The sequence below is a fragment of the Carcharodon carcharias genome, chromosome 13, assembly GCF_017639515.1.
Source record: "Carcharodon carcharias isolate sCarCar2 chromosome 13, sCarCar2.pri, whole genome shotgun sequence".
In the NCBI taxonomy this organism is placed as follows: domain Eukaryota; kingdom Metazoa; phylum Chordata; class Chondrichthyes; order Lamniformes; family Lamnidae; genus Carcharodon; species Carcharodon carcharias.
In genome coordinates this window covers 55,737,367-55,753,833 of record NC_054479.1, presented here as the reverse complement: position 1 = coordinate 55,753,833, position 16,467 = coordinate 55,737,367, and the positions used below count along the sequence as shown (strand labels likewise).

Genomic DNA, 16,467 nt, shown 5'->3' with positions numbered 1-16,467 from the left:
TTAAAATTGATTAGAGGACACAGATCAAACATTTCAGAGTGTTCTGCCAGCCACTCGTGGCTCTTCTGTGGCTGAAACTGACGCATTCAATGTTTTGTTCAAATGACATGCTAACATACTATGTCTCATGTTGCAGATACAGAGTAAAGACATAATTGATTTCCCTCAATTCAATAGGTAGCCTCGCTTCCGTTTTGATTCAACTAAGCTGTGTATTTTATTTATATTAATATGCTTAAAAAAACACTTCCTAGATAGAGGGAGAGGGATGCAAAAAACAGCTAAGGGTGACAAATTATGAAAAAAAGGATGGTCACAAGCAATGTGGGCCCCCTTTGCAAACTGATGACAGTGAAATTGTCAATGCAGGGCCTGGCTCTTAATTTTTAAGCTATCCTCCCCCTAGTTTTAGACTCCCCAACCAGTAGAAACAGTTTCTCCATCTACCCTATTTGTTCCATCTAATATCTTGAAAACTTCAATGAGGTACCACCAACATCCCCCCTCCCTAGCCACCCACTTAACTTTCTAAATTATGGAGAACACAATCTTAGTTTGTGCATTCTCTCCTTTAATTTAACACTTGGAGTTCAGGTATCATTCTGATAAATCTACGCTGTACTCCGTCCAAGGTCAATATATCCTTCCTATGGTATGATGCCCATAATTGTTCACCGTTCTCCAGAGCATGGTCTAACCAGGGCTTCTATACTTCTTGAATAACTTCTACTCCCTTCAATTCTTGTAAAGAGTATCTATCTATAAAGGCCAGTATTTGATTAGCCTTTTTGATTAAGGCGAACCTTTATAAAACTCTGGTTCAGCCTCCCATGGAGTATTGTGTCTGATTCTGAGCATCACACTTTAGGAAGGATGTGGAGGCATCAGAGGTTGCAGAAAAGATTTAAGAGATTGGCTCCAGGGGTGTGGGACTTCAGTTATGTGGATAGATTGGAGAAGCTGGGGCTGTATCCCTTGAAGAGAATTTGAGGGGATTTGATAGAGGTGCTTAAAATCATGAGGCATGTGGGTATAGTAGATAAGAAAGAAACTGTTCCGATTGGCAGAAGGGCTGAGAATCAGATGACACTGACTTAAGGTGAATGGCAAAGAACCAAAGATGATATGAGGAAAAACGTGGTTACTCAATGAGTGTTTAGGATCTGGAATGCATTCCCTGAATGTGGTGGAGGAAGATTCAGTCATGGAGCTCAAAAGGAAATTGGATAATTATCTGAAGCGAAAAAAATTGCTGGACCACGGTGAAAATATGACAGAGTGGGACCAGGTGAATTGCCCTTGCAGGGAGCTAGCATGGACATGGAGGACTGAATGTTTCCTTCTGTGCCATTCTCTGATTATATCCATTGCAATGTCATTTGTAGGCTGCAACTGAAGCATGTCAGTGGCTATGTGGAATTGATGTCTGGGTTAATGGTGCAAATTGTATATGGCCATTGGAAGGAGAATGCCTGATATCTCAAATGGCCTTACTCTGAATTGTTCTGAACTCTTCGAAAAAAAAAACATGGTAACTGAAATAAAAACTGAAAGCGTTGGAAATATTCAGGTCAGACAGCCTCTGTGGAAGGAGAAACAGCTAACATTTCAGGTTGATGACCTTTCATCAGTAGCTCATTTGCATGGAGAGTATTTAGCACTGCTGTTATAAATGAGACTGTTGAATATAACTAGCAAGTTCTTTAAAAGAAGCAACGCTAGGAGAAAAAATGGAATTGTGAGATAATGTAAGGCTACCGAAGACTTGAGTGCTGCTTCCATATCTGGGAAGGCCCTTACCACCACCCTGCTATTCCTGACTAGGTGCAAGAAAAGCTCTTACTGATGGGCAAACCCTTTCCAATCAATCTCCTCTTTCCCAGTCAGTCACTGTTGTCAGAACCGTTCTGTCTCTGAAGTAAGAGCTGCTGTGCTCAGTGTTCTGGTAGCTTTCTTAAATTGTTGTTGCACTCCACCAGTATCCAGCCTCTTGCACTTCTTTGATTTTCATTACTCCATCATTGGCAGTTATGCATTCAGCTACCTAGGCTTAAACTCTGGAATTCCCTCCAAACACCTCTCCACCTCTTTTCCTTCTTTAAGATGTTGTCCTTTGACAAAGCTTTTGGTCACCTGTCCTAATGTCTCCTATGTTGGTGTCAAATTTTATTTGATAACGCTCTTATGAAGCACCTTGGGTAATAATGGTGCTATATAAATGCAAGTTGTTGTTGATCCTCTTCAGTGTCAAACTGAAGACCCCTCAGAGTCCATTGGACTCCTACTCTAAATCAAAACTGTGGAACCTCTTACCACCTTCAGCCTATCAACAATCTTTATCCTTAAAACTTGAGTTTGTTATCACAAAATCCTATTTTCCTGATTTATCGAGTTATTTCTTATTATTTTTAGACTTAGTGCTGCCCTACACTATTCACATTTACCCCATTTTCTTAAATAAAGGAAACCCATCAGTTTTGATGCTCCTGGACCACCCTGATGTATTTCAGTAGGGATGTGTAAAAGCAGCACAACTGAATTTCATATGACAATGTAAGAAAGTAGCAGCCAAAATGTGGAGTGGTGGAGACATGCAGTACATTTTTGTAAATGTTCATTCTGTGTATGTTTATTCAAAGAATTTGTCAACATGTTTTATAGCCATTCTGCAACAAAAGCTTTGTGAGTTGAAAACTAGTACTTGGACTTATTGTTTCTCATGAGAAAGTTAATTGTAAGAAGTCTGACTTTTGGGAGGAACAGAACTGAATTAAATAGACTGTTTCGGAAAGAGAATGACAGGTTTTTTTTGTGTTGTAAATCTACGTTTCCACAGGAAAGCTGAAGGCAGATATGGCTGTAATAAATATTTCAACAGCCTGAGCTGGGGCTTTCCCTGCATTGTTTCACTTGGTGTTATCTGAAGGATCACTGCTACAACAACGATTTAATGCTTTTTCTTGGGCAAAGTTGTCAGATGGCTGCTGGAATGGGATATAATTGGTTTGAATGCCACAGTTGCTTAACATCTAATGAGCATTTGTTTTCTTCATGAGAAGAAAATTGTATTAATGAACCAGCTCCACTCCAGTGCTTTATGGTATCTGGTGGCTATGCAATTGTTGTAAAAGAGATCTATGCTACAATAAATGTCAACCTTGATTCACATCCCCTGCAGTTGTAATCTGGGATCCTAACTACCTATTTGAAGTACTGACTATTAATTTTGATACTGCACATGGAATGTTACAGAAGGAGGAAATTCATTTTCGGTTAGAAATTGGGAATATTCGGTCCGTTACAACAGTGTCTATTACTAACATCGTCCTTTAGTTTATTTTTTTTGTCTCTGGAATGTTATGGTACTTACAATACCTCCCGGGGCTAAGCTATACAAGTGTAATCTTACTGAGGGGTTTGCCATACACGTGACATACTAAGCTGAGATTGTAGCCTTGACATTGCAGGATTTTCTTTTCTTTGAGTTTTTCATATGATAAGATTCATTCCATTTTGCTTCTGTTCTCTTGACACTGGTAAGAAGTATATTGGCCATGGCATTGGTTACTTTTACTACTTGTTTAGATCCAGTAACCTTTAATGAACTAAGCATTTGCGCACGCTGCTTGGATCTTCTGCATATATTGTTCTTAGCATTAAACATGTCAAGACAATGGTTGAATCCAGCGTTTTGCTACCTCACAACCAACTATTCTGGGAAATGTTTCACTATTCAGTCACTATGGGTTCACAGCTACTTTATTGCCAATGATGAGGTATGCAGGTTGGCGTCTAGTAAGTTCATGTTTCTGGACTCTGTCACTGTGTCTCAAAGAATCCTTCCTATCCAAAATTAATTGGCTACCTGAAAACCAATGTTCACTTTACGTTTTACCTTACAAAATATATTATTGCAGAGATGTGGTAATCTGTGTGTGTATATATGTATTTGCTCTTGGCAGCCATTGGGTGGAATAATACCGGGGAGGGAGCAGATGGCACCCTGCCGGAAACCACGTTGGCATGGAGCTGACATGCTCCATGCCTACCTGCTCTACAGCCATAAAGTGCTGTAGGGCAGACTAACAAAGGTTGAGTGGGACTTCGGCTCTCATTGGGGCGGAAGTCCTGCCCTCTGTAGCTGCTGGCTAATCCGACTGTCCGGCAGCGCCATCAGCCCTACAGGCGCCAGGAAGGCATTAGTGGCTGCTGCCGTGATTGTAGAGGAAAAAGAAGCTCAAAGCCTATGGATCCCTGAATAGGCAAGTTTGGGGTCTTGGGCCAGGAAGGTTTGGGTAGGCTGGGGGGGGCGCGTGGGGTAAGGGTGTAGGTTTAAGGCAGTGAGTGGGTAGGAAGGAAAATGGGGTTTGACCTGGGGAGGGGGGGGCGCCTGCAATGGGCTAAGGACTGCCCCAAAGAGCGACCCCGCCTCTTTAAATGTTGAGTTTAAAAAACGGATTTCCTGCTCTCACCCTGCTGGCCACATGTTTTATGGTGTGAGCAGCATATGATCAGGATTAATTTGCTTGATAACAAACCTAATTGACCCTTAATTATACATTTAAATATGGCAGGCTGCTGATCTAGTGCCCGCCTGCTCCCCCGTATTATGGGTGAAAGCTCAGGGGTGAGTGGGAAGGTGATGGGTTTGGCACCTACCCTATTTTACATGTCCCCCCTCCCCCACTTACAGGAAACACAAATGCTGGGGGCACGTAAAATTCAGCCCATGTTTTCAGTTTTCAGACAGTTACTGCAAATGTTTTATAGGTTTGTTTTTACTGAAATCTGCATTCCTGGTTTCAAGATGTACTTTCACTGCAGGAAGGCATTTCTCTACAAAGTGACTCTACAAAGTTATCTCACCAACCTCTAGCTTGACAAGTCAAGGAAGGGATCAGCTGAGGCTAACTATGTCATAACACTGTCCATTGCTATCTGAAAAAGCAGAGCTCTTTGAATCTAATGCAGAATTATGTAATATTTCTGGAATAGTGACTTAGTAAACAGTCAATATGGATCCAGAATGGTAAGATCCTATCCAAACTCCTTGACTTTTTGAGATAATTATGTCCTACGTGGACTGAAAATTATTACAGCATGCAGAACCCTAACTTCCAAAAAGCACATGTCAAAGGTCCTGCATGGAAACTTGCAGGTAAAGTTCAGAGTGTAAGGATTCAGGTTTAAATTTGGGATGAATAACAAGCTTGTTGAATTGTACTTTGTTGGCAGTATTGTCATTGTAGGGGACATGTTGAGTGAAATATCCATGGGATCAGTGCCAGAGACATAGTAGGTGACTAGTTACAGGCAAGACCCCCTACAGTCAATGTACACCTTGGAAACAGAGACCTCTCCAATTTCTAACTTGGATTTGGAAACTGAATGGAAGTTGGTCAAAATTTGCAAATTACACCAAAGCAAGATGAGCAGTTGAATCTAAGGAGATTGATTCGAAACTGCAATATGAGTTGGGCAAAATACACAAGTGCCAAGGAAGGAACAATAGGTAACAATCGGTAACATTCAGTGAATGCCGAAATAGTGAATGATAAATAAGGTCTGGGCAGATGACACATGACATGTGCAACCACTGCTGAGCAGCATTCAACAAAACAGTTTTGAACCATATGCCCAAAAAAAGTGATTACCAGTCAGAAAAAGCTTGTCGACACAGTGCAGTGCTTGCGTCACGCCGCATTTTCAATGTTATTTTCCTCCATAAGTATGTTGAAATGTATTATGAATCTTGAAATCTTCAAAAATTGAAGCTTGTTGCTTTTGAAAGAGCAAGCCAGTCTTTAATTTTTCTCTCCTTTTATTTCAAGGTTTTTAACTTGCTGCATTGTCTTTCAGGTCGCCCAAGTGGGAATTGGCTATTGTATAATAACTGCCAGTCAAATGAGCTTTTCCACCTTACTGTTGCTAATGTTGCACTGTCAGAAAATGTAGTAATTGCTACAGTTTGGCATACTAAATTCTAGGATAGCATCTATCACAGCGCATTGTGCAAAAAGGGATTTAATAAATTTGTGCACTATAAATCCAAAATTTACTACTGTATCCAATTCTGGTAACCAAGACATTTAAGCTCTGGATGTCATTCAAAGATGTGGTGACTCCAACAACTAGCATTATAGGATTGAATCATAAAGAGGTTGGAGAAACTTGGCCGTTGGTAGCTTAAATGGGAAACAATGGGAGGTAATCTTTTCTCGAGTTATACAAAAATGTAAATTATATTGAAATGGTCAACTGAAATATTACCTAAAAGTGGAAAATTGAGACTAAGACAAAGGGTCAAACATATAAAAGGCAAATTTAGGATTGATTTCATGTAGTTCTTCCTGCAAAGAGAAACTGGTTTCCAGGTATAGTAGTCGAGGCAAGTGCTCTTGAATCCTTTAAGAAACAATTTGCATGCTATGGTGGGGCTACTGTTGGGTTTTTCTGGATGGATGGATAGTCTAAGTTGAGTCAGATGGCTTTCCTCATCTCTATCAGTATTGTGACCTGGCTTGAATGACAGCCACTCCCACAGAAAGCCAATGCTATTGCATTCCCTTATGCCTTTCCATTCCATTTTATAAGGAGCTACTTTCTGGCCAGCTGAATATTCTCATTGCACAATGGCTGACTTTCACTGTCTGAACTGTAAAAACTCCTCAGTCACTGCATTCAAAGCAGGATAAGGGCTCTTTTTAAAGGTGAAAACTGTTGTGCAACATCTTTCCAAAAACATTACGTAGTGGACCTGAAAGTACCTCTGTGTAAAAGAGACTGTTTGTTCTATTGAGTTGTCTTGTAATTTATGTTACCAATGTTCCAGCATGTTTGCTGGTACTCAGTCTTCCTTTGTTCCTGTGTATTTGTGCTTTAAAACTGCTTCTTGGAAGAAGCTGTGAGCCAACGTTTTTGTGCATGAATGCACGTACTAAGAATGGGAGGGAAATAAAATTGATACCCACACCAGTTTATCACAGCCCTACTTCTGTTTCCCTGTTCAAGTTCTCTGAGGTGAGAGTTTTAAATGTACTGTTTGCTTAAAATATGAAGCAAGAATTTGCTTTCAGGTATGAGGGAGAAATAGAGGACAGACAAACTACTGCTTCAAAGGCTGGGAATTGGAAGTAATTAGTCAAACTGGCAGTTTATATCAGCCAGTGACTGAATGTATTAATGGTTTGCTTAATGAGCCCTAAATTTTGATTCTTACTGATCTGAAGACAATTCTGGAGTTCAGCATTTGCAAGCATATGGACAAAAGGATGTTTTACAATGAATCTGACCTTATATTTAAAATGAGGGCCTGCATACTGATATATTTTACTAAGTTAGCAAAATTGTTCAGTATTGTCCTGTGCAAGATGAGCAGTAGCAGGTTTCTTTTACTGCTTTATAAAATGGCTACAGAAATTTATTGTCAAGATCAGTTGCTACAAATCTAATTGTTTCAAGGTCATCTTGTGCATCGGCAGCACTCTGTACATAGTTTCTGTACAGATCTTTGTAGGGGGCTGTTCTAAATCTAGTGAAAAAAACAGGAACAAGATTGTTTTGCTTTGATAGCAGATGTTGAGTATGAGGAATGGGCATCGATGTGGTCTTTGAGCCTGGGTGTGCTGGTGGTCTTCATGCCTTGTCTGCCATAGGTGTGTTAATTGTAGAATTACAGGATTAGCTGAAGCTGCTGTGTAGCTGGTGTGAGCCGATGCTGTGCAGGGGTGTCAGCTGGAATGAGACAGGAGCCAGTGTCCCAGTGAGAGCCCCACAGTATGTTTACATTATATGGTACGTGAGGTCAACAAGATCCATAATCAGCACAAGGAAAGATAAGGAGCACCAGAGAGCTCTCCAACAGAATCTAATCCTAACATATCACACTGGAAAGGAAGGCGTATCGAAATTGATAACCTGTGCCCTGATACAGCCACTGATAAATTCCTGTTGCTTGTCATTTTTGAATTAGATTAATTTGGTTTAGGGTTAGAATTTTAACGTCAGTTGTCTACTGGAAAAATACATTACAGACTGTCTCCTGTCTGAGTAATGATGGTATTCATCAAAACATTCATGTGCACCTTAAAAGGGGCTGAAAAGTCAACACTTAAAATACTTAGGAATTGGCTTTCAGTTCAATTGGTTCAATGGAACCTAGCTAAAATGGGCACTGCTAGTGATTAATTGGCTTCAAACTAGCCTGTACAAGCAATGTATCTGTGCTGTATATGAAAGATCTGATTGATCCTCTCCATTTTCCACCCACTTTCTCTCAATATAATTTAAGCAAGAATACAACATACCAGGACCCCGTACAGCTATGTTGTATACAGCTGCACTACGGGCTGAATTTTATAGACAAGGCAGGAAAACAAGCAGATGAACCCATAAATAAGGGTGCTGTGCCATTGGTGGCATGCCTGCTATCTGCCCCACCACGATTTTAGGGCACCTGTCTGTAGTCCAAAGGAGGCCCTTAAGTGGGCGATTAATACCCAGTTAAGGGCCTCATCTGCCACCGCTCCAATTTGACAAGCAGCAGTAGAGGCCTGTGCCCAATGTGTAACCAGTAGGTTTAATCCTCTGGGCTGCTGGTCAGTGAAATGTTGGCGCCTCCTTTCCAGGCCCCAGTGTCAAACGGAGGCTCCACTCCACAGTTTTGCACCCCCACCCCACCCCACCCCACCTCTTGCTGGGGACTACAATCCCTGCCCTGGTGAGATACCAGACTTACCTGGGTAACTCTTGCCCCAGGGCCTCCTGCAATACTGGTAGTAGCCACTGATCCTGGTGTGGCATAGAGCTGCTGCTCTCCAATTGCTCGGCAGCTCTATGAGGCTGGGCTTCCTCCTGGAGACAGTGGGAAATCCTGCCTCATTTAAGGGGCAATCGCTGAAAAATTAAAGCCGGGTGAGCCAGCCAAATGGAGGTGACCCGGCCTCGAATTTTTTTACACAGCGGGAAGCAGCGTACAATGCAAACCTGTGGAATGTAATAAGGTGGGCATGCCAAGTGCAGGATAAACTCAGCTGGATCATGTACACTAGCTTAAAATGATTTAACTTTCAATTCGTGGTGAGTGAATTTTGCCAATTTTGCTGATATCCAGTTTTCAATTTAATATGTGGGAGTTGGGGTTGGGGTGTGGAGGTGAGGTGGTTAGATGAACTAGATTCCCAATCCTTTTCCTAGATCAGTTATCTTTGCTGTTCTTCGTTCATCTGGAACTGGCATTTTATTTGAAATTGCTGTCTTGCAGCTTCCAGTTACTAGGGTGACACATCCAACGAAGGTCCTGTAACTTTGAATGGGAGAGTTATATTTGGCTGTAAGGAGAGTGAATTAGAAATGGCTTGTTCCTTGTTAATGTTGGGGTCATTTCTCTGATGGGGAGGAATTATTATTGACTCTTGGGTATCAATACCAGGACAAATTCCCTGCTTCTGTGCTTTGTCTATGTTGATTCATTGTCCTCCTTGATCACTGATGACTAGAGTTGTGTTGCATCAATGAGAGCCGTTCAAGCTTAGAGCTGTTGAGGCACAATCAAAGTAAAGATGAATTTTGATGCTGAGCATTTTCACAATAATTGTGAAGCATTGGATAATGTGCTTTATCTGAAGATGGTTTAAATGTGTATTCGAATTGCAAATTGTTTTGCTGCTTCCCCATGCTTCTTGAACTGTTCACTTGCCTATTTACTGAGCTTTGGCCCAAAATATATAAATAAATATTTAAATACCCTTCAACTTAATGGAGTATTTTGCCTGCACATTTTTCCATCTCTGCAGATATTTCTCTGCTCTTTGTTTATGGGTGTGACCACATGGGCCAGGAGTGTGCTCGCATCTCTTCACAAGTTCCATTTTTGTCAATATTTCTGTCACATGTTGCATCACTACCCTATGCTTAGATTCAGGTTATTCTCACTTCTCCATAGATGCTGTTTATTCCCTGGAATAAACAGGCACTGTCGCCTCGGAGTCAGAAGGTTATAGGTGCATTCCCTTTTCAAGGATTTAGTCCATGCTAATACTATAGTGCAGTCCTGGCTGAATGCTGCATCATTGGAGGTGTTATCCCATTGAGGCTCAGTTAGTTCAGATGAGGAAGATTGAAGAGTTCTGCTGTTGTCCTGATCAATTTAATCTTACTGGCTACCAAAAAAGATTAACTAGTTGTTTATTCCCTTGTTTGTGGGATCTTACTGCTTGCAACTTGGTTGACTTGTTTGTAGTAACCACAGCAAAACAAATTCATTGATTACCTTCGCCAATCCAAAGATGAGACGGTAGCTGTATAAATGCAAGTTTGTTCTTCTGTGACATTATAGGATAATTTCTGCTGTTTGAAGCCTAAGATGCTGGCACTTTTAGTGCAAATTGTTTTTCTCTTTTAAAAACAAAAGTAGTGTCATTGTAGTCATTAATCAAAATATCCTGGGAGTAGCAGTGTGAATGTGTTGTTGAATTGGACAGGTGTGTGAGGAAATATTCAAATATTGTTTGCATTTGGCGGTTGTACATTATATTGAATAATAAGATATTCTGGAATTAAAAATTTAATATGTTTGACAAGACTCTTATTTGCAGTTTGAAATTTTCTGTAGCCCTCCTTGTGGTTATCTCAGTTTCAGAGCATATGATTCTTGCTGATTGGGGAAGTGTCATTGGGAAGCTCATAGCAGAGTTACTCCTCAATGAAATCCGGGGTGGTGGTGGTGGTGGTGGTGGTTTTGGTGGGGGGGGGGGGGTTGTGTGTGTGGTGGTGGTGGTGGAGGGGGGGTGGTGGTGGGGGGGTGGTTGAAATGGTTAGATGAACTAGGCTCTTGATCTTCTTTCTAGATCAATTATCTTTGATTTTTTTTCCATCTGTATTTTATTTTATTTGAAATTGCTGTCTTGCAGTTTCCAGTTACTAGGGTGACACATCCAATGAAGGTCCTGTACCTTTGATTGGAAGAGTTATATTTGGCTGTAAGGGGAGTGAAGTGGCAATGGACTGTTCCTTGTTAATATAGAGGTCATTTGCCTGATATGGAGAAATTATTCGATGATTACTTCGGTGCCGCTTCATGCTCTCGTCGGGACTTGGAAAAATTTATTAATTTTGCTTCCAATCTCCACCCCTCCATCATTTTCACGTGGTCCATCTCTGACACTTCCCTTCCCTTCCTTGACCTCTCTCTCTCAATCTCTGGTGATAGACTGTCCACCAATATCCATTACAAACCCACCGACTCCCACAGCTATCTCGACTACAGCTCCTCACACCCCGCTTCCTGTAAGGACTCCATCCCATTCTCTCAGTTCCTTCGCCTCTGTCGCATCTGTTCCGATGATGCTACATTCAAAAACAGTTCCTCTGACACGTCCTCCTTCTTCCTTAACCGAGGTTTTCCACCCACGGTCGTTGACAGGGCCCTCAACCATGTCCGGCCCATCTCCCGCGCATCCGCCCTCACGCCTTCTCCTCCCTCCCAGAAACATGATAGGGTCCCCCTTGTCCTCACTTATCACCCCACCAGCCTCCGCATTCAAAGAATCATCCTCCGCCATTTCCGCCAACTCCAGCATGATGCCACCACCAAACACATTTTCCCTTCACCCCCCTTATCGGCATTCCGTAGGGATCGCTCCCTCCGGGACACCCTGGTCCACTCCTCCATCACCCCCTACTCCTCAACCCCCTCCTATGGCACCACCCTATGCCCACGCAAAAGATGCAACACCTGCCCCTTCACTTCCTCTCTCCTCACCGTCCAAGGACCCAAACACTCCTTTCAAGTGAAGCAGCATTTCACTTGCATTTCCCCCAACTTAGTCTATTGCATTCGTTGCTCCCAATGTGGTCTCCTCTACATTGGAGAGACCAAACGTAAACTGGGCGACCGCTTTGCAGAACACCTGCGGTCTGTCCGCAAGAATAACCCAAACCTCCCTGTCGCTTGCCATTTTAACACTCCACCCTGCTCTCTTGCCCACATGTCTGTCCTTGGCTTGCTGCATTGTTCCAGTGAAGCCCAACGTAAACTGGAGGAACAACACCTCATCTTCCGACTAGGGACTTTACAGCCTTCCAGACTGAATATTGAATTCAACAACTTTAGGTCGTGAGCTCCCTCCCCCATCCCCACCCCCTTTCTGTTTCCCCCTTCCTTTTTTTTCCCAATAAATTATAAAGATTTTCCTTTTCCCACCTATTTCCATTATATAAAAAAAAACCCCCACTAGAGCTATACCTTGAGTGCCCTACCATCCATTCTTAATTAGCACATTCGTTTAGATAATATCACCAACTTTAACTTTAACACCTATGTGTTCTATTGTACTATTGTCGTTGACATCTTTTGATGATCTGCTTCTATCACTGCTTGTTTGTCCCTACAACCACACCCCCCCTCCACCTCTCTCTCTCTCTATCTCTCAGCGCCCCACACACACACTTTAAACCAGCTTATATTTCAACTCTTTCTTGGATTCGAACTCAAGTTCTGTCGAAGGGTCATGAGGACTCGAAATGTCAACTCTTTTCTTCTCCGCCGATGCTGCCAGACCTGCTGAGTTTTTCCAGGTAATTCTGTTTTTGTTATGGAGAAATTATTATTGACTTGTAGACTATAAGTACCAGGACAAACTAGTCAGCTTCTCACTTGTTAAAATGTTTGCATTGTAATTCCTTTTCAGCTGCAATAGTAAGGGCACATTTAAAAAATATTTTATTTCTTTTGAGAAGTTTTTTTGGGGGGTCGGTGGGGGGGTCTCCAGATCATTTCTCCACTCTCCACTGAGGAGGCAGATCTACTAAAATCTTGCAAACGCATTCTTCTAAGCAGCCTCCACACATTAACTAAGTCAGCTTATAACCCTCCCTCTTCTCTCAAGCATCTATCCCAGCTGATCATGGATACATTTGGTCAAACCTAGGTCGGCTATCTAAAGCAGTAGATTTACTGCATGGTGTGTTACTATATTAGCTAAACCTTTGTAAATCACTGGTTACACCTCATTTGGAGAATCGGCCCCCATCTTCAGGCATATCTGATGTGGGGGTAGAGGGGTGGGTTGGGCGTTGTATGGGTTGGAGGAAGGGACAGGAATTCCAAAAGTAAAGGTTCCTGAATAGCCTGTATTTTTTATAAGTGGAGGTTGTCTTTTCCTTTTTCTCTGTAGGCTTCGTGCCCAATGGGAGGGAAAGCCTGCAGCACAAGGCTGCAGCCAAACTGAGAATAAGTGGGTCTGATGTGGTGGAGGGATGGGTGGTGGGAAGAGAGATCACTTAATTTTGATTCAGTCCTTCTTGCCTCCCCTTACTTGTGTTTCCAAAGCCAGGGAAACCTAGCAAACCGTGGTTAAAAATGAAATCACTTAAAATGAAAGGGCACAGCTTCATTAAGATTTATAAGTGACCACCTGGATATCCACCCCTCATCCTGTGTCCATTAAAATGGGCAGGTTTGGGGTGGAATGGGTTTCTGCTTCAGAATTTTAGCTTTTTAACTTCTCAATTTAACGAAAACACACCTCTTTTTGGGGTAGTAAAATTACCCCTATTGTGTCCAATTCTGGGCATCACACTTTAGGATTTCAAGGCCATGGAGAGGCTGCAGAGGAGAGTAATATAATAATACCAGGGGTGAGGTACTTACTTGTGTGGAGCAATTGGATTGTTCTCTTCAGTGCAGAGAAGGCTATAGGAAGATTTGATAGAGGCGATGAAAAATGAGGGTTTTGGATAAAGCAAATAAAGGGAAACTTTCCATTGGTAAAGAGGGCAGGAACCAGAAGACAAAGATTTAAAATATTTGGCAAAAGTACCATACAGTGAGCTATGATAATTTAGGATGCACTGCCTGAGGTGGTTAACTTTTAAAGGGAATTGGATAAATACTTGAAATACAAAAATCAGCAGAGCTATGCAGAAACAGCAAGGGCATGGGACTTGGAGACTTTCAAATTACTGGCATGATGGGTTGAATGGCCTTCTGTGTTGTCATCTCAGTAGTCTGCCTAATATCTACTCTTTTTCATGCGCAACAATAAATTGTTTTACTGTTCAACTTCAGTTCTAAAATGCAATTCCCTCTTGTTTAATAATTATTAGTCTCCGTAAAATTTGAAATTTTACATCCTGCTTATTCATCACATTGCTGGCACCCCTAATTATAGTTTGTTCTTTAGATCCTTGATGAGATCACTGAGCATGGTATCAGAATCTACCAGCTGCCAGATGCTGACTCTGATGAGGATGAGGAGTTCAAGGAGCAGACCATGATTCTGAAGGTAAGACATTTATGAATGAGTATGACTGACTACCATATTGCTCAAGTGGTCAGATTCTAGTGGAGGTGGCTTTGGAAAGTGAGTTTGCTGAGTAGGGTAGGGGCAAATTCCACTTGAATGTAGAGAATGTGGCCTTTGGGGAAAGTGGAGAGACTCGTTTTCAAATGGGTTCAAGATGAGGCAAGCAGAACCTATCGCTGTGTAGATGATTCCAATGGGAAACAGAGCCAACTCACTTGTGGAGAGCAGTTTACACGGGTTCAAACAAGCTTCTGTTTGACAAATGAAATTCAATTGTTGAAATCCTTTCAGTCCGTAAAACTTTGCCATTCCCTGGCTTCCTTAGTTTTTATGTCTACAAATGAATACAGTGTCAACCTGAAAATTCGAAGGAAGCTCCTCTGTTCGATATGGTTTATAGAATTCATGCTGCATATTGCAAACTAAGACAGAAGCTGAGAGATCTAGCGGTCCAAGCACCAAAATTGGGGAAAGCTAGTGACAGGTATAAACTATAAAGGCTAATCGATTGTTGGCCTTTTATGTCAAGGAGTCTGGAATGCAAAGACATGGAAGTTATGCTGGAGTTGTATAAAGCTCTGCTTAGACTGATCTAGAGTACTGCATTTAGTTCTGTACACTGTATGTTAGGAAGGATATATGACCTTAGAGGGAGTCCAGTGCGGATTCAGCAGAATGGTATCGGGCCTAAAAGATTTGAATTATGAGGACAGGTTCCATAAACTAAACTATTCCCTTGAGTATAAAAGAAAAAAGGATTTGATTGGGTCAGAAGATTTCCTCTGGTTGGGGAGTCCGAAAGAAGAAGGCATTCCTTAAAACTAGAGTGAGGCTGCTCAGGAATTATGGCAGGAAGCAGTCTTTTCACACCAGGGCATTAGAAACCTAGAATCCTTTTCCCTAACGATGCAGTTGATTCTGAGAACACTGAAAATTTCAAAACTAAGATTGATAGTTTTTTGATAGGCAAGGGTATTAAGGGTTGCAAAACCAAGCTATTGATGAAGATACAGATCAGCTGCAATCTAATTGAATGGCGTAAAAGGCGCAAGGGGCTAAATGGTCTATTTCTGTTCTTATGTCCACCAGATCAAAATTTCTTTTTCCTCCTAGGCCAGCGTTCCCTTTGCTGTGATTGGCTCCAACCAACTGATTGAGGTGAAAGGTAAAAAGATCAGAGGTCGCCTTTACCCCTGGGGCGTGGTTGAAGTGGAGAACCCAGAACACAATGACTTTCTCAAACTACGCACAATGTTGGTGTAAGTATCCATCATGAATGCAATTATGTGCTTTTTACCATAACCATCAATAGAGACAGTCTGTACAAGCCCAATATCAATAATAAAACTTTATCAAATTAAATATTTCAACCACAGATGCTCACATGATTGAACATAGGATCCTGCTGGAGAAAACTGCTTTGCATTTGCTGCATTGTTAATGTTTTGAAGTGCTGTTATACAGAATCATGGGATCTGGGTTACTGCTTCTGATTATCTATGGGCTGTTTTTTTGGAGGACATCTTTTTGAATGAGCCATTAGCGTGTATCTGCTCTTTTGTTACCAGAATTGCATCACTCTTAAATCATGTTGCAAAAATAAGCGATTAAGGAGGCACTGCTAGTGGTGCCTTCTGGTTCATCTCAAGGTAATGGTTCTAATTTTTTTTAATTCATTCATGGGATATGGGTGTTGCTGGCTAGACCAGCATTTATTGCCCATCCCATATTGTCTTGTGAAGGCGGTGGTGAGCTGCCTTCTTGAACCGCCGTAGTCCATGTGGTGTAGGTACACCTACAGTACTGTTAGGGAGGGTGTTCCAGGATTTTGACCCAGCAACAGTGAAGGAATGGTGATATATTCCCAAGTCAGGATGGTGAGTGACTTGGAGGGGAACTTTCAGATGGTGATGTTCCCATGCATTTGCTGCCCTTGTCCATCTAGATGGTCGTGGTTGTATGTTTGGAAGCTGCTGTCTGAGAAGGCCTGATGAGTCCCTGCAGGCATCTTGTGGATGGTACACACTGCTGCCACTGCCTAGTTAGTGGAAGGAGTGAATGTTTGTGGATGGGATGCCAATCAAGCGGGCTGCTTTGTTCTGGAGCCTCTTGAGTGTTGTTGGAGCTGCAATCATCAGGCAAGTGGAGAGTATTCCATCAC

General features: G+C 41.9%; 1 protein-coding gene across 3 annotated transcripts in view; it reads left to right on the top strand.

The window, feature by feature from the left end:
• zgc:63587 (uncharacterized protein LOC393431 homolog) overlaps positions 1-16,467 on the top strand; it is a 136,711-nt gene that overhangs the window by 58,560 nt on the left and 61,684 nt on the right. For all 3 annotated transcript variants that reach the window (XM_041202578.1, XM_041202577.1, XM_041202579.1), the window contains 2 exons: positions 14,184-14,285; positions 15,420-15,565. In XM_041202578.1, the coding sequence (XP_041058512.1) occupies positions 14,184-14,285; positions 15,420-15,565 (248 nt within the window). The remainder of the gene's footprint in view (positions 1-14,183; positions 14,286-15,419; positions 15,566-16,467) is intronic.